This window comes from Narcine bancroftii, chromosome 7 (genome assembly GCF_036971445.1).
Source record: "Narcine bancroftii isolate sNarBan1 chromosome 7, sNarBan1.hap1, whole genome shotgun sequence".
NCBI classification, from domain to species: domain Eukaryota; kingdom Metazoa; phylum Chordata; class Chondrichthyes; order Torpediniformes; family Narcinidae; genus Narcine; species Narcine bancroftii.
The window spans coordinates 173,425,122-173,447,906 of record NC_091475.1 but is presented as its reverse complement, the minus strand read 5'-3'; the positions used below and the strand labels follow the sequence as shown (position 1 = coordinate 173,447,906).

Sequence of the window (22,785 nt, the reverse complement as noted above, 5' to 3'; positions counted from 1 at the left end):
AATATATATCTATATATAATCTCCCACTGTCTTGGGAAAGCAGTTAACCTAGTAAAAGATGCCTCTTTCTTTAGTCATATACTCTTCTCTCTCCTTCCTGTGCTTGAAATAGGAAACTCTAGATTCAAGGACCAGTTTATTTCCTGCTGTTATCAGACTCTTAAATAGAACTTATGCTGGCAAAAGATGATGCCCTTGAACTGGTTTTTACTGTACTTTTCTCTATACCCTGTTCTATTTGACTGATTGTAACACTACTACCTACTCTGTTGTCTTGTTTATTTGTTATTATTGCACTACCTGTTTTATGAGTTGATTTGCCTGGACTGCACACATCATGAAGCTGTTTATCTTGGCAAGTGTCAATAAATATGAATATTAATCTCCTTTCCTGGAACAAATGGCACATTTCTGGCCCCCCTGCTGGGCTCCATCATGATTAGGAAAAGGATTGAGCCCAAAAAGTATGCCCAATTGACAAAAAGACAAACAAGTAGAGAAATGCTTTGGTCAGTCTGTCTTAATGTTTGAGAGCAAATTAGGAGCAGAATTCCTGCAAGCAATTTTTCAACATTGAGGTTCTCCAAACAGATGGTCTCTGATACCTGCTACTTACTTTAGGTGGAGCTGTAATAGCAGTCACTTTTTAACCAAAAATAGACTTTATTCACAATAAATTATTTACAAAGGGAAAACTATTCAGTCTCTTCCCATCCTTAGTTTCCTATCTACACATTTCCATCATCACTGTACATTGTTGCATTCTTTGGCTTGGCTTCGCGGACGAAGATTTATGGAGGGGGTAAATGTCCACATCAGCTGCAGGCTCGTTTGTGGCTGACAAGTCCGATGCGGGACAGGCAGACGCGGTTGCAGGGGAAAATTGGTTGGTTGGGGTTGGGTGTTGGGTTTTTCCTCCTTGGCCTTTTGTCAGTGAGGTGGGCTCTGCGGTCTTCTTCAAAGGAGGTTGCTTCCCGCCGAACTGTGAGGCGCCAAGATGCACGGTTTGAGGCGATATCAGCCCACTGGCGGTGGTCAATGTGGCAGGCACCAAGAGATTTCTTTAGGCAGTCCTTGTACCTTTTCTTTGGTGCACCTCTGTCACGGTGGCCAGTGGAGAGCTCACCATAGAACACGATCTTGGGAAGGCGATGGTCCTCGATTCTGGAGACGTGACCCACCCAGCGCAGCTGGATCTTCAGCAGTGTGGACTCGATGCTGTCGACCTCTGCCATCTCGAGTACTTCGACGTTAGGGATGAAAGCGCTCCGATGAATGTTGAGGATGGAGCGGAGACAACGCTGGTGGAAGCGTTCTAGGAGCCGTAGGTGATGCCGGTAGAGGACCCATGATTCGGAGCCGAACAGGAGTGTGGGTATCACAACGGCTCTGTATACGCTTAACTTTGTGAGGTTTTTCAGTTGGTTGTTTTTCCAGACTCTTTTGTGTAGTCTTCCAAAGGCGCTATTTGCCTTGGCGAGTCTGTTGTCTATCTCGTTGTCGATCCTTGCATCTGATGAAATGGTGCAGCCGAGATAGGTGAATTGGTTGACCGTTTTGAGTTTTGTGTGCCCGATGGAGATGTGGGGGGGCTGGTAGTCATGGTGGGGAGCTGGCTGATGGAGGACCTCAGTTTTCTTCAGGCTGACTTCTAGGCCAAACATTTTGGCAGTTTCCGCAAAACAGGATGTCAAGCGCTGAAGAGCTGGCTCTGAATGGGCAACTAAAGCGGCATCGTCAGCAAAGAGTAGTTCACGGACAAGTTTCTCTTGTGTCTTGGTGTGAGCTTGCAGGCGCCTCAGATTGAAGAGACTGCCATCCGTGCGGTACCGGATGTAAACAGCGTCTTCATTGTTGAGGTCTTTCATGGCTTGGTTCAGCATCATGCTGAAGAAGATTGAAAAGAGCGTTGGTGCGAGAACACAGCCTTGCTTTACGCCATTGTTAATGGAGAAGGGTTCAGAGAGCTCATTGCTGTATCTGACCCGACCTTGTTGGTTCTCGTGCAGTTGGATAACCATGTTGAGGAACTTTGGGGGGCATCCGATGCGCTCTAGTATTTGCCAAAGCCCTTTTCTGCTCACGGTGTCGAAGGCTTTGGTGAGGTCAACAAAGGTGATGTAGAGTCCTTTGTTTTGTTCTCTGCACTTTTCTTGGAGCTGTCTGAGGGCAAAGACCATGTCAGTAGTTCCTCTGTTTGCGCAAAAGCCGCACTGTGACTCTGGGAGAATATTCTCGGCGACACTAGGTATTATTCTATTTAGGAGAATCCTAGCGAAGATTTTGCCTGCAATGGAGAGCAGCGTGATTCCCCTGTAGTTTGAGCAGTCTGATTTCTCGCCTTTGTTTTTGTACAGGGTGATGATGGTGGCATCACGAAGGTCCTGAGGCAGTTTTCCTTTGTCCCAACAAAGCTTGAAAAACTCATGCAGTTTGCCGTGCAGAGTTTTGCCGCCAGCCTTCCAGACCTCTGGGGGGATTCCATCCATACCTGCTGCTTTGCCACTTTTCAGTTGTTCGATTGCCTTATATGTCTCATCCTGGGTGAGGACCTCATCCAGCTCTAGCCTTAGGGGCTGTTGAGGGAGCTGGAGCAGGGCGGAATCTTGGACTGAGTGGTTGGCACTGAAAAGAGATTGGAAGTGTTCTGACCATCGGTTGAGGATGGAGATCTTGTCGCTGAGGAGGACTTTGCCGTCTGAGCTGCGCAGCATTAATTTCTATATATACCGCATACTGGGGCACCTGGTCGCTTTTCTTTTCTTTCCCCCCCCCATCCCCCATCCCCCACCCCACTGATGTTTGAAGGGCTTTCCTTTGGTCTCAACCCCTCAATACTTGGTAATGGGAGGGCTCTAGACTGTGGTCCTTCCCTACAGTGTCTTTGTGTTGGCTGCACCAAGCGTAGATGCATCCCTTCGCACATACTGCAGCCTGGAATGTGCCAGTCGTCAGCATTCCTGCCCTGACAGATTTCAGACAAGCAAAAGTGCTTCTTTCACCAGGTTAGTGGTCTTCCAGCGGTTCTGGATGTCAGACTGTGTGTCCCCCAGGGAACAGCCCATGGATCAGAGAGTCACGCTGCTAATGAGGTTCTGAAGAGGGATTACATAGAGTTAGGGAAGAAGTTGAAAACCAGGAACTCAAGGGTGGCAATCTCGGGATTTCTGCCTGTGCCATGCACAAGGATGTGACTGGTAGGGCTCCTCTCACCACCAGTTAGGCCATTTGTCATAAGCACTGGCATTGAGGCATTCTGTGCGGCACTCCCTCTCAGTAACAGGGAAAACCTGGTCATGAGGTGCTCGTGGTATTGCATACATGGTACAGGCATGGCCATCCCCTGCACCTCCGCCCTGGTGGTCACCATAACAGTTTTTCAGTTCATGCGGGGATGCAAAATAGAAAGAGTCCGAAGGGTTGTCATGTACAAGTTGCAAGACAATGGGGGTAAGGGCATACCCACCGCGGCCATCGTCATGATGACAACCTTCAGATGTGGCTGCATCCGGCTGTGTGTAGAACCAAAGTACGAGGGTCTACCTGTCCCTGGTGTTGCGAAGGATGGACCTGGCCCAGTTGCCGCAAAGTCTCAGTAGCTGGACTTTGGCACACTGCCTATCCTTCATGGAAAAGGTTTTGCAGACCAACATCTTTGGACACAAGGCCATGAGGCAATCGTCAGCATGGAACGTCCTACAGACACTGAGACAAGAGGACTCGATAGACCATCCAGGTCATCTAGCGGAATGCATTTTTGCCAGTGCTCCATAACTGCAGTCCTATTTTAACCACTACTAATGTCCATACATTTTGCCTCTGGCTGTTTCTGAGCAGGAGCTGCAAACATACATTACAGCACATTACTGTATGAGAGAAGTGACGAGTTCATTTGTGAAAGCGAGGATGGAGAATAGCAGAATGAGAGCACATGTGTGGTGATACAACCGATGGACTGTCTGGCTACATGTGCCTGTCTGCATTCCTGCTTGCCTACTGCAGGGGGCAACCCACTATTCCTACAAGGGAATAACCTGGGAGGCTGGCTCCACCTACTTCTTGGCAGTCACCGGCCCCATATAAAGGCTCACACTGGCCCTTGGCTGGTAGTAAAGCACAAGGAGACAGAAGGGATACTGAACTTTGTGTGCCAGTTTTAAGCAAATTAAAGCCTGTAGTACAGCCTTTGTAGTTTGAGCTTGTTTGTTTGCACTGCAACGCATCACAAAGTGAATCCAAGAATTGAATATAGATGGCCTCTTCATGCGATAGATTGCACCCAAAGGCTCCACCAAATAATCCATACCTTTATCAGATGCAGATTGTTTCACTTCCTTAATATGCAAATTACATCTGCAAAATTATCCACACGTAATACAAGGGCCCAGGGGAGTTTATCAGATTCTTTTTATTTCAGATTCTGTCCTAACAGTCACCATGGCTTTTCGAAGATTATCTGACAATTCATGAAGAGCAGACTTAACCAAATTATCATTTTAAAATCTAGGCTAAAATCATATGATCATTGATTTGTACATTCTTGAGTTTCCATATTCAATGTAGTATGCTTCCCCTAGATGCTACAGTGAAGATAGAGGAAGGCTGCTCAAGTGATTGTGGGGGGAGGGGGGAACTACATGGCCCTTAAAGATCTCAGGATTCTGGTAGCCTGACTTTGGATTATATTGTTTCACCACAAAGAGCTTAACTGATCAAGTCATAAAATGTGCTGGCAGATTAGCAGTAGCAGGATTGCCAATGCTCTTGTCCCATAACTATAACGTCAATCCCAGAAACTGGTTAGAGAATAAATTCTTCAGAATCCGAATTCTGATTCGAAGAACTATTAAATCTACAACATGATATCAACAGTCTGACCATTTAAAGAAAGGATGTGGTTTACTGGAAAGGATGTGGATGAGATTCATTAAGATGTTCCCTGAGATAGAACATTTCAGTTATGAGAAGAGATTGGATAAGCTGGATTTGTTTTACTTGGAGCAGTGAATGTTAAGTTGGGATCTGATGGAGGTGTACAAAATTATGAGGCCTATTATAGGAGAGATAATAAGCTCACGCAGCACAGATATCTAAGATCAAAATACAGTACTTTGGCTTCAGGTAAGAGATTTAGAGAGGATCAGAAAAATTAATTATTTTCACCCAGATGTGGATGGTGGAGCACAGTCTGAGATACCCTCACAACATTTAAGAAGCATCTAAACAAGTACAAATTGCCAGATGCATATCAGGCTACAGTAATTATAATGATAAATGGGATTAATATGGAACAGAAAGTGATGGTTGGTATAGACAATGGATAGAAGGGCTTGTAACTATGCTGTATTACTTTATACCTACTGATATGTCAGAAACACCACTTCTGTTGCACAGTTGTGATTTCCTGGCATTGGTTGACTAAGTAGGAATGTTCGTAAGTCATGAGAAGATGTGAGATTGAAGCAGTGTGATAATTTAAGGGTGTGCGTAATGTACAACTATTAATGACAAATCTGTTGATGCTGTAATTGAAGGTGTGTTATGAGATGTATTGCATAGAACAAGTTCCAGTTTATTCTCGTTTGATGGTACATATTACAGCCCAGACCATGGTGCACATACAATAAATACACAGTACATAAAGTTCACATAAGTGCAGTAATCAAAATAAATATTTGCAATGATAGTCACAGTAACTGGATACCGTTCATCAGTCCCAGAACTGCGGGAAGAAGCTATTAACTAGTTGGGCAGTCCAGATTTTGATGCTCCTGTACCACCACCTTGATGATAATGGTTGAAAATATAGTGTGCTGGATGGAAAGAGTCTTTGATAATTCCTTGAGCCCTATTTAGATAGCACTCCCAGTAAATATCATCTTTTAAGTGATCCTCTCAGTTGTTTCAATATTCCTCTGTATGGAGTTTTGGTCTGATGTTTTGCAGCTAGCATAGTAAAAGGTTGTCAAGATGAGGGTGGGTAAGTAAGTTGTTACTGGTACTGTTCCTGTGAGATTTGATTTGGTGATGTCTTCACTAACCTTGAGCAGGAATGGAATTTCTGGTGTTGATCTCAAATATAAATTTAACTCATGGCCACCTCCTTATTTGCTTGAATGTCTTCCTATGGACTTGTATGTAGAGTTTATCCTTTTCCCCCTCACCCACTTAAGGCATCCATGGAAGCAAGGTAGTTCACTTCTACAATCTTCAACACGTTTTTTGATTTTTGGAATGGCTTCTGTGATGTTTTTATTACAATAAAGAAACATGGGTTCTTTTTAAACAACTAGATTTATTAACTAAAGCAAACTAAGTCAGAACACACACAGTCCAGACCTATGTGCAGGCATCCATCTTGAATCTACCCAAGATGCAACATTCCCAGATGCCACACACTCTGTCTCCAACTCCTCCTTGTAGTAGCACTCTATCATAGCAGCTTCTACCACTGATTGGAGGCAATGAGGATTTTCCTCTGCTAATTTTCTACAGCTGGTTTTGCAAATTGAACCCCATGGATTAGTACAAATACAGTAAATAATTTCATTGACATTTGTTGATTACAATAATTAGTGAAAATGGTGAGGGAGCATAAATTATATGTGCAGACTATCAGACCAAATAAGCACAGGTTAACTGCATCATGAATCCAATGCATATTTTGCAGTACCATCTAATACCAAATGCCTTAAAATATATTTTAGAAATTGATCAAGATCTTTTTTGAAAGACTTATCATGCTAGAAGCAGAGAAGAAAAAAAACATTTGTTGATATTAAAAATATTTCCTAAAGCCAAAAGCATAATGTAATAGAACATGGAGCTTTCCAAAACAGTACAGGGCCTTTGGACCAAGATGTTTTGCCAACCAATATAAATCTCCTCATCAAACTAAACATTCTCTACCTCACACCCATAACTCTATTATTCTTGCATCCATATGCTGCCTTCTTCTCTTTGGCTTGGCTTCGCGGACGAAGATTTATGGAGGGGTAATGTCCACGTCAGCTGCAGGCTCGTTTGTGGCTGACAAGTCTGATGCGGGATAAGCAGACACAGTTGCAGCGGTTGCAAGGGAAAATTGGTTGGTTGGGGTTGGGTGTTGGGTTTTTCCTCCTTTGTCTTTTGTCAGTGAGGTGGGCTCTGCGGTCTTCTTCAAAGGAGGTTGCTGCCCGCCAAACTGTGAGGCGCCAAGATGCACGGTTTGAGGCGTTATCAGCCCACTGGCGGTGGTCAATGTGGCAGGCACCAAGAGATTTCTTTAGGCAGTCCTTGTACCTTTTCTTTGGTGCACCTCTGTCACGGTGGCCAGTGGAGAGCTCGCCATATAACACGATCTTGGGAAGGCGATGGTCCTCCATTCTGGAGATGTGACCTACCCAGCGCAGTTGGATCTTCAGCAGCGTGGACTTGATGCTGTCGGCCTCTGCCATCTCGAGTACTTCAATGTTAGGGATGAAGTCGCTCCAATGAATGTTGAGGATGGAGCGGAGACAACGCTGGTGGAAGCGTTCTAGGAGTCGTAGGTGATGCCGGTAGAGGACCCATGATTCGGAGCCAAACAGGAGTGTGGGTATCACAACAGCTCTGTATACGCTAATCTTTGTGAGGTTTTTCATTTGGTTGTTTTTCCAGACTCTTATGTGTAGTCTTCCAAAGGCGCTATTTGCCTTGGCGAGTCTGTTGTCTATCTCTTTGTCGATCCTTGCATCAGATGAAATGGTGCAGCTGAGGAAGGTAAACTGGTTGACCGTTTTGAGTTCTGTGTGCCCAATGGAGATGTGGGGGGGCTGGTAGTCATGGTGGGGAGCTGGCTGATGGAGGACCTCCGTTTTCTTCAGGCTGACTTCCAGGCCAAACATTTTGGCAGTTTCCGCAAAGCAGGACGTCAAGCGCTGAAGAGCTGGCTTTGAATGGGCAACTAAAGCGGCATCATCTGCAAAGAGTAGTTCACAGACAAGTTTCTCTTGTGTCTTGGTGTGAGCTTGCAGGCGCCTCAGATTGAAGAGACTGATGTCTTCTCTAAACTTTCCTCCCCTCATCTTGTGCAGATGTTCTTTGGTGCTTGTTAGTCTCTCCCCGGGAAACTTTCCTCCCCTCACATTGTACAGATGTTCTTTGGTGTTTGTTAGTCTCCCCCCGGGAAAAAAGTTGCAGGCTATCCACATTATGACTCTTCATCAATTGTTTTATTATGTCATCAAAAAATATCAAGTAGGCTTATGAGGCATAACAAAGTCAAGCTGACTATCCCTGAGAAGACTATACTCCTCCAAATGCTCATAAATCCTGTCTCTAAGAATCTTCTTTATAGTTTGTACACTACTGATGTAAGACTTGCTGGTCTAGAATTCCCAGGATTCTCCCTATTAACTTTTTTTTTAAAAAAGGGGCCACATTGCCATTCACCAGTCCTCTGGTACCTCCCCTTTGGCCAGGGAGGATACAAAACTCGTTGTCAATGCCCCAGCAATCTCTTCCCTCAGTACCCTTAGTAAAATGGGATACATCTTGTCCAGTCCCAGGGACTTATTCATCCTAATTTTTTTTGAGAAGATGCAGCACTTCCTCTTTCTTAACCTCAACAAGATCCAGCACATAGGCTTGTTCTATGCTGTCCTCATATTAACCAATGTCCCTCTATTTGAAGCAAAATATTTATTTAGGACCTCCCCTATCTCCAATGCCTCCAGGCAGATGTTGCTTCCTTTATCCTGAACTCTTCACTCTCGTCATCCTTTTGTTCTTCATGTATGCATAGAATGCCTTAGGATTTTCCTACTTTCCTAGAGGATTAATCCTACTTGCCAAGGATGCCTTGTGCCCCCTTCTAGCTCACCAAAGTACTTTCTTAAATTCCTTCCTGGCTTTTGCTTCCTAAACCTTCTCTATGCTTCCTTTTTCTCAATTATCTGTCTCACCTCTTTTGTCATTCCAGTTCTTTTATCTTACTGTTTCTTTTTTTACAGTTCATTGAACAAACCTATCCAGAACTCAGCGCAAGTGGCCCCTAAACATTGTCCATATTGCTTCTGTTTTTTTCCCAATAATTTGTTCCTAATTTACTCCCCTCAATTCCTGCCAAATCCTACTGCAATTATCCCTTCCCCAATTAAACACTTTACCATTTTGTCTACTCCTACTCTTGTCCATAGCTATTCTTCAGATAAATGAGTTGTGGTCAGTTTTATGAAATGCTCCCCCACCAAGAGATACATCACCCGACCAGGTTCATTACCTAGCATTAGATCCGGTATGGCCTTTCCTCTTATGTATTTGTCCACACATTGTGTAAGGAATCCTGCTTGGACACATCTGGTCAAATCTGCCCCATCCATCCCTCTTTCAGTAAGGAGGTGACAGTCAATATTTGGGAAGTTGAAGTTTCCCATAATAATAACCCAATTATTTCTGCAACTTTTCAAAATCTGCCTACTTATCTGCTCCTCAGTGTGCCAAGAGCTATTTGGGAGCCTATAGACTATTCCTAACACAGTGATTGCTCCCTTCCTGCTTCTGACTTCCACCCACACTAATTCAGTATACAGACCCTCCACAAAATCCTCCCTTCCTGTAGCTGTGATACTATCCCTGATTAGCAATACTCATCACTCCCTCTCATCTTATCCCTTTCAAAGCATCTAAACCCCAGTATTTGCATCAGCCAATCCTTTCCATCAGCCAAGTCTCTGTAATGGCCACAGCATCATAATTCCATGTACTGATCCATGCTCTAAATTAGTAATTCTCAACCATTTTTTGGTGATGGCCCCCAAAGGGCTTGTTTAGGGGCCCTCTTCCCTGTGAAGCAGTCAAGTTTTGGTTTCATCTGTACTTCCACTGACTATCTAAAAAACTTAAGAAATATATTTGTTATGAGGTGAAAAGAAAACCAGGCTTTTACTTAAAATGTGTTTGGGGTGGGGCGTGGGTGGGGGAGGAGTGTATAGGGCTCTCATTGAGAATGGCTATTCTAAGTTCATCTCTCTTATTCCTATTACTTCTTACATTGACATTTCAAGCCCTCTAACTAACTACATTTATACTCCCTCCACTACCTTTCCTTCCTCATAAACTCACTACTGGTATGACATAGAAAGAAAAAGAAATTCACCAAGACATTGGTATCTTCAAAGCAATTTTTATTAATAACTATTAATAATATTAGCATTTCTTACTGAACTCTCAACAACCCCACTTCGCGCAAATGTGTGTGTATCCGATCCCAACCATTACAGTTTAGGCATAATTCTGAAAAGATTATTCAAATTTAAAGTTCAGTCTACAAGATGTTTTGTTTGGAAACTCAGAATCTTTAAACTGTTGTTCAAAAGTTCACAAATTCTTGTAAAATTGCTTTCAGATAAATATTTCTTCATATGAATTACTTTTTTCACAATTCCCCTCTCACATGGAGGTTATGGAACTTGTGATTTCCACAATGATTTCACAAACCCAGGCAAGGGTTTTTATGAAGTAACCATTAAAAATGGTTATGATCCACATGCAAGAATGTTCTTACTACTTTCAGTCAAAAGTGATCATTTAAAATGGCCGCATGAGCACTGCTCTCTCTCTTAACAAAGAGAAGCAGCAAAGTAGCCATCCATCTCTCCCTTGACCGAGTACACGACAACAGTCCTTCTCGTAGAATGTTACTGCATTTCTATCCCCTTTTCCACTGGCATCCCAGTTAATTGGCTCCGCAGTGTCCCGGGATAGGAAGCCCATTGTGCCCTTTCCACTGGGCCACACTTAACTGGGACATTAATTGCTTTTCCACTGAGCACAACTCATCCTCGGGCATCAGAGTGTTCTGATTACAGGTGATTTTCTGCTGTCCCTTTTCCATTGGTTTTATTGGCACACCACCATCAGCAAACCCGGGAAAATGTGTAGGGGTAGAGGTGGTTAATCCCCAGCATGAAATGACGTCATTTGACGTCAACATTCAGACCGTGTTCCTTTTCCACTGAAACGTGTCCTAGTATATTCCCAATTAATTCCTGGGACAGGGTGCCAGTGGAAGAGGGGCTTCTGACTTCGGATGAATCTGTTTCAATATTAAAGATGCTTTCTTGAAGTGTCGAAATCACATGACTACTGGTTCTGTTAAAAGTTTCATTTCTTCAGAAGGATGGGCCAACAAGCAAATGGTCTCTGACCTGTCCACATAGGTCATGAAGCAAATGGCTATTTGTTTACATGGGTGGTTTTCTGAGCAAATACTCATTGTCTTCAGTATTTCTATGGAAGAATCCCATCTTTTAAGGTTGTTTATTGCTTTCAACTGAACAATGATACAAGCTTTTTACAGCCGGATATGGGAGACACATTGTCTTTCAAAATGGTGTTCTGTGTGTAAGTGTGTTTGTGTGTGTTTCCCAGGTTCCAACGTACAAAGTAACTCTCTAAAAATGTATAATATTTTATCATAAATATTAATAATAACACAAATCTGTCACACTACACATTGCATCAACCTTTCTATCATCTGCTCTATTCTCTGCCCTCTCTTTCTGGTTCTAGTCCCCTTGTCAAACTAGTTTAAATCCTCCCAAACCTTTCTCCCTCTGGTTCAGGTGCAACCTGCCCTTTTTGTAGAGGTCACCTTCCCTGGAGGAGATCCCAATGATCCATGAATCCCCCTGCACCAACTTTTCAGCCACACATTCATTTGCCACATCTTCCTATTCTTGCCCTCACACACAGCAATCCAGAGATTACTGCCCTTGAGGCCCTGCTTTTTAGCTTCCTTCCTCTCCATGTTCACTGTTTAGAACCTCATCCCTTTTCCTATCTATGTCATTAGTATCAAAGTGGACCATGACCTCTGGTTGCTCTGTCTCCCACTTAAGAATGTTGGGGACTTGTACCTGACCCTGGCACCTGGGAAGCAACATACTTGCCGAGAATCTCGATCTTGTGCAGAGCCTCCTATCTTTCCCAGCTATCAAATCCCCAATCACTATTGCTCTTCTCTACTTCCCACTTCCCTTTTGAGCCAAAGGGCCAGCCTCTGACAGAGACCTGACCATTGCAACACCCCCCAAAAAAAAAACAGTATCCAAATCAGTATACATTATTGAGGGGAATGGCCACAGGGATGCTCTGTGCAGACTGTCTATTCCCCTTCCCTCTCCTAACAGCCACCCAGCTACCTGGCTCATTGGTCTGACTGTCTCCTTGCAGTTTTTGTCAATCATCCCCTCACCTTTCGAATGATCTGGAGTTCATCCATTTCCCTAACACAGTCTGTAAGGAGTGGCAGTTGGATGCACCTGTTGCAGATGTAGTTATCAGGAACAATTGCCCTGTCCCACAATTAATTATCAATAATTTCCTGGGTTTTTTTCCTCCTTAAATTATAGCATGGTACTTAATAACCCCTTTCACACTTGCATCCCACTAATTTGGCCGTTCAGTGTCCTGGGATAGGAATGGGGGTTTGCCTTTTCACACTTGACCACTCCTAACTAGGACACTGAACAGTTTCATACTTGCAAGGAGCCATCCCTGGGCTTAGGACTCTTCTACCTTTCGATGATGTCAGGACATGTAGAATGATGGACCTGTCCTGAATCCAGATCAATGTATTATGATCTTGTATTTGAACTAAATTAATCATGCCTAATTATAACATAATTAAGCTTTATGTACAGCACAGAATGAGCCCTTCAGCCCCTGCTGTTGTTGTGCAGACTTGTATAAATCTTTATAAAGGACCGTGGGAAAGTGCTAGCAATAAATAGCAATAGTGCACAATTTTTAAATAGGGTGGGAAAGTTGGTAGTTCTATAGCACTCAATTTATATAGTGTGGGAAAGTTGGTAGCACTATTGCATACAATTTATAAATCCTGTTTGGGGGGGGGAATGCAATGGTGGGCCTGCCTTCCCAGAATTCCATGTGGCAGAGAAAGGGCTGTATGTCCGGCTGCATGCATGGTGCATTTATAGCGGGGTTTCTCTGCCGCACAACTTTCTGGGAAGTCAGGTCCGCCATTGCTATTTTCCCATGGTCTTTATAAATTGTGCGCTTGTAGGACTACCAATTTTCCAATGCTGTTTTAAAAATTTTCTGTTATTGCTATTTATTTTCTCTCTCCCCCACCCCCTACTGCGACTTTCCCAAGGCAAACTTTATATTGTAGAGGCAGCTACAGCAAAGCGACTCACAAACACCATGTTGGATGCTCTTAGCGCCTGTTTTATTCAAATCCCGCGCGCGCCCCTTTAAGGCCAGCGTGAGCTCGGCCCCTGCATAAGCGGTGATGTCATAACAGCTGTCTGAGGCATGCGTTGGACTGGAATTACAAGGCAAGAAGAACCCCCAAAGGTGCCATGTGACGGTACAAGAGGGGCCAGTTCACCACGAGAGAATGCGCCACCACAATATCTTCATTTTAATCTTTTCTTTCTTCACATTCCTGGACTTGTGTAAAAATTTGGGTCATTTCAATTCCACAATGTAATTACCTGTTTCACACTTTCTTGATTGCAATGTGGTGCTGTGCAGATGCCATGGATTGTACTATGTGTCAAAGCCGTCAATCCCCGTCGTGAGATGATGTCATCTGATGCCAGCGTTGAGCTGATTTTGCTTTCACACTAAGCACTTTAAAGACCGATCGGTAGTTAATTCCTGGGATCACTTGCAATTGTGAAAGGGGCTAATTTCTGCTGACGGCAGATCTTTGCCTTGTTGCAATTTTGTGTAATAATTGCATCTGTTTTATTACATGACAAAGATTCTTGAATCCATTACTTATACTCAGGATAGTTCTCAATCATCAATTAACCTAATGACCAGCACATTTTTTGGATGTGTGAAATAACAGGAGCGTGCAGGGAAAACCCAGATGGTCACAGGGAGAACATGCAAAGCCCACACACACTGGAATTGTGAGGTAGCTGGAGCTGGTTTCACTGATGTTGGCTAGAATTGCAGCTGGTATTAGAGCACATCCTCATTACCTTAACTTGAGGACAAAAGTTCAAAAGACTCTATTTGAAGTCCATTGCTGCATGACTTTGAGTATTACAGCATCAGTGGGATGAGATGATTTGCATTTTCATATTATTAAAGTGTAATGTGCAATTGAGGCCATGCTCCTAAAGTAAACATTCCAAATTTAAACAAAATTGTAATTGACTTGCACTTGCTGACTTTAAAAAATGTGATTAGAGCCAAGGGTCTCGTTTATTAAGAAGAGAATTACAGATGGAGTTAGCAGTTTCTGTTTTGGACTGATGATCTCTCTCTTTGGCTTGGCTTCGCGGACGACGATTTATGGAGGGGTAATGTCCACGTCAGCTGCAGGCTCGTTAGTGGCTGACAAGTCCGATGCGGGACAGGCGGACACGGTTGCAGCGGTTGCAAGGGAAAATTGGTTGGTTGGGGTTGGGTGTTGGGTTTTTCCTCCTTTGTCTTTTGTCAGTGAGGTGGGCTCCGCGGGCTTCTTCCAAGGAGGTTGCTGCCCGCCGAACTGTGAGGTGCCAAGATGCACAATTTGAGGCGATATCAGCCCACTGGCAGTGGTCAATGTGGCAGGCACCAAGAGATTTCTTTAGGCAGTCCTTTTACCTCTTCTTTGGTGCACCTCTGTCTCGGTGGCCAGTGGAGAGCTCGCCATATAACACAATCTTGGGAAGGCGATGGTCCTCCATTCTGGAGACGTGACCTACCCAGCGCAGTTGGATCTTCAGCAGCATGGATTCGATGCTGTCAGCCACTGCCATCTCGAGTACTTCGATGTTGGTGATGAAGTCACTCCAATGAATTAATGAGATCAAGAAGGTTTCGCTTGCTAAACAATGGAGATATGTTAGATCAGTGGATAATCCAGCTGATGTGGCTTCACGAGGATCAAAAGTTCAATTGTTTCTGAAAAAAGACAGCACTTGGGTGTTTGCTCCTCAATTTCTTTTGCAATCTCAAGAAGAATGGCCTCAAAATTCAGAAAATTAAAAGAATTTTCACTGGAGGATCCAGAAATCCAAAATACTAAATGTGTATACAATTCAAATATCTAAAGAGAATGATCTGATTCTTCAATTAATTTGCTATTATTCTTCATGGTTTCATTTGAAAAGGGCAGTAGCATGGATTCTAAGATTTAAAAACTGTTTTTACATCATTATCAAAAAAAATCTGGTCTTGAAAGAGCTGTTACCTAGCAGTTGATGAGTTGGTGAATGCTGAATTGGAGATTATTTGTTTTTGTCAGAAAAAGGCATTTGATAATGAGATATCAAAATTGAAGAAGAATCTGAATGTTACAAAGGAAAGTCGTGTTTACAAGCTAAATCCTATTCTTGTAAATGATGTATTGAGAGTAGGAGGAAGACTGGAAAAAGCAATAATGCCAGAAGAAGTGAACCATCCAATTCTATTAGCTAAGGAATTTCATATTTCCGAATTGATTGTTCGACATATACATGAAAAAACATGTCATGGTGGTTGTAATCGTGTGTTATCAGAATTACACCAGAAATATTGGATACTTCGTATCCAAAAAGAAATCAAAATGTCTTAATTGTTAACGTGCAAATGCTAAACCTGGACAAAAACAAATGGCAGATTTGCCACAAGACAGTTTCATGTGATGAACCCCATTTACATCTGTGGGAGTTGATTATTTTGGTCCTTTGCAAGTAAAACACATGTTGAATAACGATACGGAGCTAATTTTACTTGTTTGACTACGAGAGCAATTCATTATTGAAGTAGCCTCATCACTTGATACAGACTCTTTTATCAATGTTCTTCAACGTTTTATCGCCAGACGTGGTCAAGTAAAAGAATTGCATTCTGATAATGGATCTCATTTTACAGGAGCTCAACTAGAGTTACGAAAAGCAATTCATAATTAGAATCAACATCAAATTCATGATGCATTACTTCAAAAAGAATTAGTTGGATACTTAACCCACCCACAGGATATCATGGAGGTCTGTGGGAAAGAATGATTAGATAAATCAAGAAAAATTGTAATTCCATTTTGAATAATCAAGTACTGAATAATGACAGTCTTCAGACAGTATTATGCAAAATCAAAGCTATTTTAAATCATTGTCCAATAATGAAAATTTCTGTTAATTCAAATGACATCGAGGCTCTTACGCCGAATCATCTCTTACCTCTTAAATCTAAACCTTTAATTCCTGCAGGTCAATTTCAGAAAGAAGATATTTATGCAAAATGCTGATGGAGACAAGTGCAGTTTATTGCGGATTTATTTTGGAAAAGATGGGTTAAATAATATCTTTCATTATAACAAGACAAAAATGATCTAAAGCTAAACTCAATTTTGTATGTGGAGACATTGTAATCATCAAGGACGATTCTGTACCAAGAAATTCTTGGTTATTGGGGAAAATTGTGGAAATAGTTCCGGACAATAAATGTTTCGTTCAGCAAGTGCAGATTAAAACCAAGACTGGTTACTTAAATTGACCTGTTACTTAAGTTGACCTATTACTAAAATCTGTCTTTAACAAGAAGTGGAAAGTTTTGATTTCTAATTTTATACTTGTCATATTTATTTTTGTATCTGTAATAGTAATTATATATTAGTCATTAATGCCTATTGTAATAATTAGGGGCCAGAAAAACCTTAAAACCTTGTGTTTTTGATTTGTAGTTAATTTTGTGCCTATCCCTTTAAGAAAAATAATTGTTTGTAGTGTTACCATAGTGACTATGATATCATATGTCTTAATATCTGAGTGGAGCGAGAGCTTGCATCTCATTCTTTGAAGAATCATGACAGAAATGTGAGCTCAAGATACTTTTCTTTGAATTCATCTTAATTCGTCTTATTTTTGTCTTAATTTTGTCTTTATTGTATCTGTTTAAAGTTGAATTTTGTTATATCATTATACAGTATGTTTTGTTTATTCATTGTTATGAAAACTTCAATGGAAAGTTATGCAAAATGTTTATCCATTTCATAAATGAATTAAAGCTTCATCTACAAAGTTTAGTTTATTGGATTAATAAGATGATAATTCTGAATATTGTCGCTCACGTTTCCTTGAAGTTAACACATTTTGAAACTGGCAAATACTAGAAGTTGAAAAGTGTCGTCTATAATAGGCACATGGATAAGAAAAGGTTAGACAAATATGGGCTAACACAGACAAATGGAACTCATTCAGATGGGGAATTTAGTTGGCACGGACAAGTGGGGTTGAAGAGCCACTTTCTGTACTGATCAGTCAAGTATAACAAAATTTTATTATTCTAACTGTTAAATTTTCAGTGTTATAAAGTGGCATTTGTGCAATTATTAACTGCTCACCCATGATCTATGTTCTTCAAGGATCAATTAGGTCCAAAACTCCTTCTAAGCCTCAGTCCAAACATGGGAAAAAGAGCCAAAATCTCAGGTTGAAGTGAGAGAGAATTTCTGTGGATGTCAAAGAGCTTTAGTGAAGCTTGAAGCCATTGGGAATCATGGTACAAGATCCAATCACTGAAACATTGAATTAATTTGGACCAATGCAGTGTAAGATGGTTAACTGTCCTGGAACTTGTATGCACTGAGCTCACAATAATTCTTCTGGCATCAGAGAGTGCTTTTGCTGTTGAATTATTCATTAATGGAATGTTTTGAGTCAGGAGTCTTGAGTATTTTCTTCCTTGGATGGGAGGTGGAGGAACCCACAAGATTTGCAGCTGGTGTACGTTGTAATGGTTGGGTCTGGAAAATATCACATTGGTTGGCCTTGTGAAAATTATGAGAATACTTCTCCAAAATGCCTTGAGAGCTGACCCCAGGATAAGTTGTTTTTTTAAAAAAAAATTTTATTTTTCACACTATGAACCCTACTGACCAAAATACATACAGACATTTTTCTATTAAATATATACAGTGTCATTTTCTCCCCTTTTTCCCCCCTCCCATTTGTTTTATGTGTTCTGTTCTTGCCTGTTAGCTGATGCATTTATTAGAAAAGTGGAAAGCCTGTTGAATAGTTTTTGTCCTTGTCAACATTTAAACTACAACTTCATGGTGGTTTACAGATGTTAAAAAAAATTGAACTTGGTGGTTTTATTTTATTCACAATGAGGCAATGTACTTGTCTGAATTTATTGACTTTTTTTGATCAAATTTGACAAAAGAAAATTTTTGCAGATCTACAAACGTACCAAATTTACACCAACAACTCATGGTTATCACCTGGGAGGTAATATCCTGTGTGTGTGTGTGTGTGTGTGTGTGTGTGTGTGTGTGTGTGTGTGTGTGTGTGTGTGTGTGTGTGTGTGTGTGTGTGTGTGTGAATCTGTATCATGATAGATGTTAACCCAGGTGATAACCATGAGTTGCTGGTTTAAATTTGGTATATTTTTCTGAGATTCAACTTTTTTCACCCTGATACTACAGATGAAACCAGAGAACCTGTATGTATAAAATAATGGCAAATAATATGCAACTAGGTTTTCTCTTTTTGAACCTGTTGTAGGAGGGCTCCCTTCAATCTGATGTGTGTATTTTGGAGCATTCTGGATGAGCATTATGTTATTACTGGTATGTTTTTTTTGTCACATCCAGGATTTTTGCCTGTGACAGGCAACATGTGGTCATTAAAGGCTGATAAATAGATAGAAGAAAATAACTTTGTTAGGCCAGCATGGAGGAGCAGAGGTGTTTTTGAAAGCAGCCACAATATTCAGAAACTAGCCATTGGTTGAGTTCTGCAGCAATATAGAAAGTCCTTCCATAATCCAAAGATTATGTCAGCTGTGCTTCTAGATGATGGAATCCACAAAACAACCTGGGGAACAGCTCTTCAATTACTGTGAGGAAGCTATTGAGGAAGACCCTCTGAGGTTTTCTGTGGATGACCCACTGAAAGTTACAAGACAAACAGTTCTCCTTTATTGAAGATTATTTATGGCATTTCTGTAGTCCCAGGATATACTCTCCTCCCTAGATGTGAACAATAAGATTAAAATTTTGTGAATGAAGCTCTTCACCAAAGAGCTCTGAGATACCGTGTGCCAAGGTCCAGTTGTTTTTGAGATGGTTTGTAGTACACGGAACCAATTTGTCAGAGGGTTGATGCGACTCTTGAGATCTCTCTGCCCAACATATATTCTTTAGTTCATAGGTTGGATCTTTGCCATAGGTGCCAAAAGAGCTGTTTTTTTTTCCTTGAGAAAATGGAAGTGCATTGATGTGAACATTGACATCAAGAATGAGCTAGTCTGGCATATCAGCAACTCCACCAGCGTAATTAATAAATGGTTCTAATCCAACAGTATTTTATCTGTGTTCATTAGCTCCTTGATTTCAGGTCATTCTCATTAGACCAGTCTTCTTGATTCTTGGCAGAGAATCCAAGACTCTCTATGCAAGTGCTAATTTTGGTGGACCTCAGAATAATGGACACTCCATGACTTCTTTTGGCTGGTGGTCAATAGGCTGTTTGTGAGGCACTGCTTGACAAAAGGGCTACCTTTGCATTATCATTATCATTATCATTATACACTATTGTCCGTAGCATGTTTGTTTCATACTAAAGTAAGACATTTGAGAATTCTGCTAGGAGAATTTCTGAGATGCACATTAGCTAATTCATGATGCCAGTGTTTGTGCCACAAGGGCTCTTCTGCATACCTTTCCAGAAGGCAATGTACCCATCTCCAATTAGCTATGCTATGCTCAATGTGTCTCACCAGTGGGAGCAATATCACCATGGAAGTGTCTGAGTTCCTTGTCTCTGATTGCAGTGTAAGTTGCAATAGTAAAGCATTTTCTCAATGAGTTTCCTTTCCCTCTGGTGTTAACACCTTGATGTAATCTATTTCTACAGGAGTAACTGCACTTCAGAATAACATTGGAAACATAATATTTACTAAAGGGGGTTATAAATTGTCATATTTTTAGCAGGAAAAGGGGCATGACATTGCTTTGTCTTATTAGTTTACAAAACCACATACTGAAAGACAGCAGAAGCTGCATGTGTTACATGCCAGCCACTTTGCTATGTAAATATTTCTAAAACATAACTATGGTTTGTCACTTTGATCTTAAAATTTCTGTTTCATTTATAAATTTTAAATTGATTTTGTTTTTAGGAAATGGCGATCAGAGCTCTCAAACAGACAGGTAGCAGAAATATAGAAGCAGCTCTGGACTACATAAGCAAGATGGGTTACCTGGACCCTCGAACTGAACAGATTGTACGAGTTATCAAACAAACTTCAGGTAAACCCACAGCATCAATTCAAATCAATACGTTTAACAATGAATTACCATATCTTCACAGCAATGAGTTTTGGTTAGGCTAGTTAAGATTATATCCCTATTTGGCTGTTTTGAGTAGATTGGAGCAGGAACATTAGATAAATTCCTCTGTCTGTTAAGTTTAAGCATTTTTTGGTATTTTCTACCAAAAATATCAACTTTACAAAGGAGCTGGAATATTTCTAATGCCATGTGTTGCTCCGGCAGGCATTGGAGGGCAATCAGAAAACCATCTGTGATTTATTTTTATTGTGTTTTGATGTTTTTCATGGGATTGTTTGGAATTTATCACTGAGGGGCCATTTTGTCCATTATGTGAATGTGGTTGGAAGAAACCTACTGTTTCGATTTCCTGCAGGTCATCATTTTTCAAATACACATTGATATACTCTTTAAATATGATAACTGTATCTTATGGCAGCTTGCCCTCACAACAGGTGAACCGGCTCACCAAGTTGCGAGCAAGTCCACAGCAGATCTGTATGGCAGCTTGCCCTCACAACAGGTGAACTGGCTCACCGAGTCGCGAGCAAGTCCACTGCAGATCTGTGTGGCAGCTTGCCCTCGCAACAGGTGAACTGGCTCACAGAGTCGCGAGCAAGTCCACTGCAGATCTGTGTGGCAGCTTGCCCTCGCAACAGGTGAACTGGCTCACCGAGTTGCGAGCAAGTCCACTGCAGATCTGTGTGGCAGCTTGCCCTCGCAACAGGTGAACCGGCTCACCGAATCGCGAGCAAGTCCACAGCAGATCTGACTGTGAGAGCTCCAGGTGCAGAGCAAGCCCACAGCCTAGCGGCTGATGTCATAAAGGTCCCGGGAGGCGCAAGCATCATCGGGTTCTAAGGGATTTAAACACGTGTGAGAGTTCTATTAGTCAGTTGGTTCAACTGTGTGGTTCTTCTGCTCACTATTTGCCTAGTGCAACTACAATCTGCCCTTTAAGGAAGTGAGTTCCAAGTTGTCACTCTGTCAGAGAGTAAACTACTTTAACTTCTCATCTGATCCTCATCTATTACTGTATGTATGCTTACTACTGTCCTTCGAGAAAATAATTATTATTGATCTTTCTCGGCATCTCATGATTTAATCCTTAAATATGTTTTTTCTTTTCCCAAAGAAAACAACCTTAGTCCCTTCAAACTTTTCTCACCCAAAATTTTCCATTCCTAGCTTTCATAAAGCTTTTTTGTAATAGACTCATTCAATGCAGGTAATAGCTAAATTCTCAATACTTTACAATGTACAGCATTTGGAGATAAATTTGTTAATAGTATCATTACTTTGATTTTTCTGCTATTATTTTTGTGATAAAATGAGACTCTTTGAATTACTATGTAATAAGTTGTGACTGAAAATCCCATGGTTTGATTCATAGTATATGCTAAGTTAGCTAAAGAAAAATATGATTAGAATCAGCATGGTTCTAATATTCCTTAGAACCATAGAACATGATAGCACATGATGCCTCTTCTTGTCTGTGTTGAACCACTTTTTTTTGCTTAGACCCACTGACCTGCACCCAGTCCATAGCTTCCATACCTTTCCCATCCATGTGCTTGTCCAAATTCTTAAATGTTAAAATTGAGCCCGAATTAACCACCTCAGCTGGCAGCTCGATCCACACTCCCACAACTCTCTGTGTGAAGAAGTTCCCCCTAAACTTTCCCCTTTCACTCTTAACCCATGTCCTCTAGGTATCTCACCTACCCTCAGTGGAAAAAGACTATCTACATTTACTCTGTCTATCCCCCTCATAATTTTAAAAACCTCTATCAAATCTCCCCTCATTTTTCTACGCTCCAAGGAATAAAGTAGTAACCTGTTTAACCTTTCCCTGTAACTCGGTTCCTGAAGTCTGGGCAACATCCTAGTAAATCTTTTCTGCCCTCTTTCTATCTTTTGTAATTTTTTATTTTTCACACTATAAACCATATTGACCAAGATACATACAGACATTTTTTCTCTTGAATATATACAGTGTCATTTTCTCCCCCTTTTTCCCCCCTCCCTTCCCTCCCTCCCTCACCCCCTTTTGCCCTCATTTTTCCTGTAGTTGGATGACCAAAACTACAAACAATGCCTTATACAACTTTACCATAACATCCCAGCTCCTATACTCAATGTACCAAAAGCTCTCTTTACAACCCTATCCACCTGTGATGCCACTTTTAGGAAATTGTGTATCTGTATTCCCAGATCTTTCTGTTCTACTGCACTCCTCAGTGTCCTACCATTTACTGTGTGTGTGTCCTTTCTTGGTTTGTCCTTCCAAAATGCAACACCTCACTCTTATCCGCATTAAATTCCATCTGCCATTTTTCAGCAGGTCCAAAATCCCTCTGCAAGCTTTGAAAACCTTCTTCGCTGCCCACAACACCTCCAATCTTCGTGTCATCTACAAACTTGCTGATCCAATTTACCACATTATCATCAAGATCATTGATCTAGATGACAAACAACAATGGTCCCAGCACTGATCTCTGAGGCACACCATTAGTCACATGCCTCCAGTCTGAGAAGCAATC

General features: G+C 41.5%; 1 protein-coding gene across 3 annotated transcripts in view; it reads left to right on the top strand.

Annotated features, from left to right (window-relative positions):
• Positions 1-22,785, top strand: part of lats2 (large tumor suppressor kinase 2) — a 77,906-nt gene that overhangs the window by 30,395 nt on the left and 24,726 nt on the right. For 2 of the 3 annotated variants that reach the window (XM_069891369.1, XM_069891370.1), the window contains one exon: positions 20,092-20,221. In XM_069891369.1, coding sequence (XP_069747470.1) covers positions 20,092-20,221 — 130 coding nt within the window. Of the gene's footprint in view, positions 1-20,091; positions 20,222-21,171; positions 21,278-22,785 lie in introns of those variants that run through there. The other variant, XM_069891371.1, reaches the window with a different exon arrangement.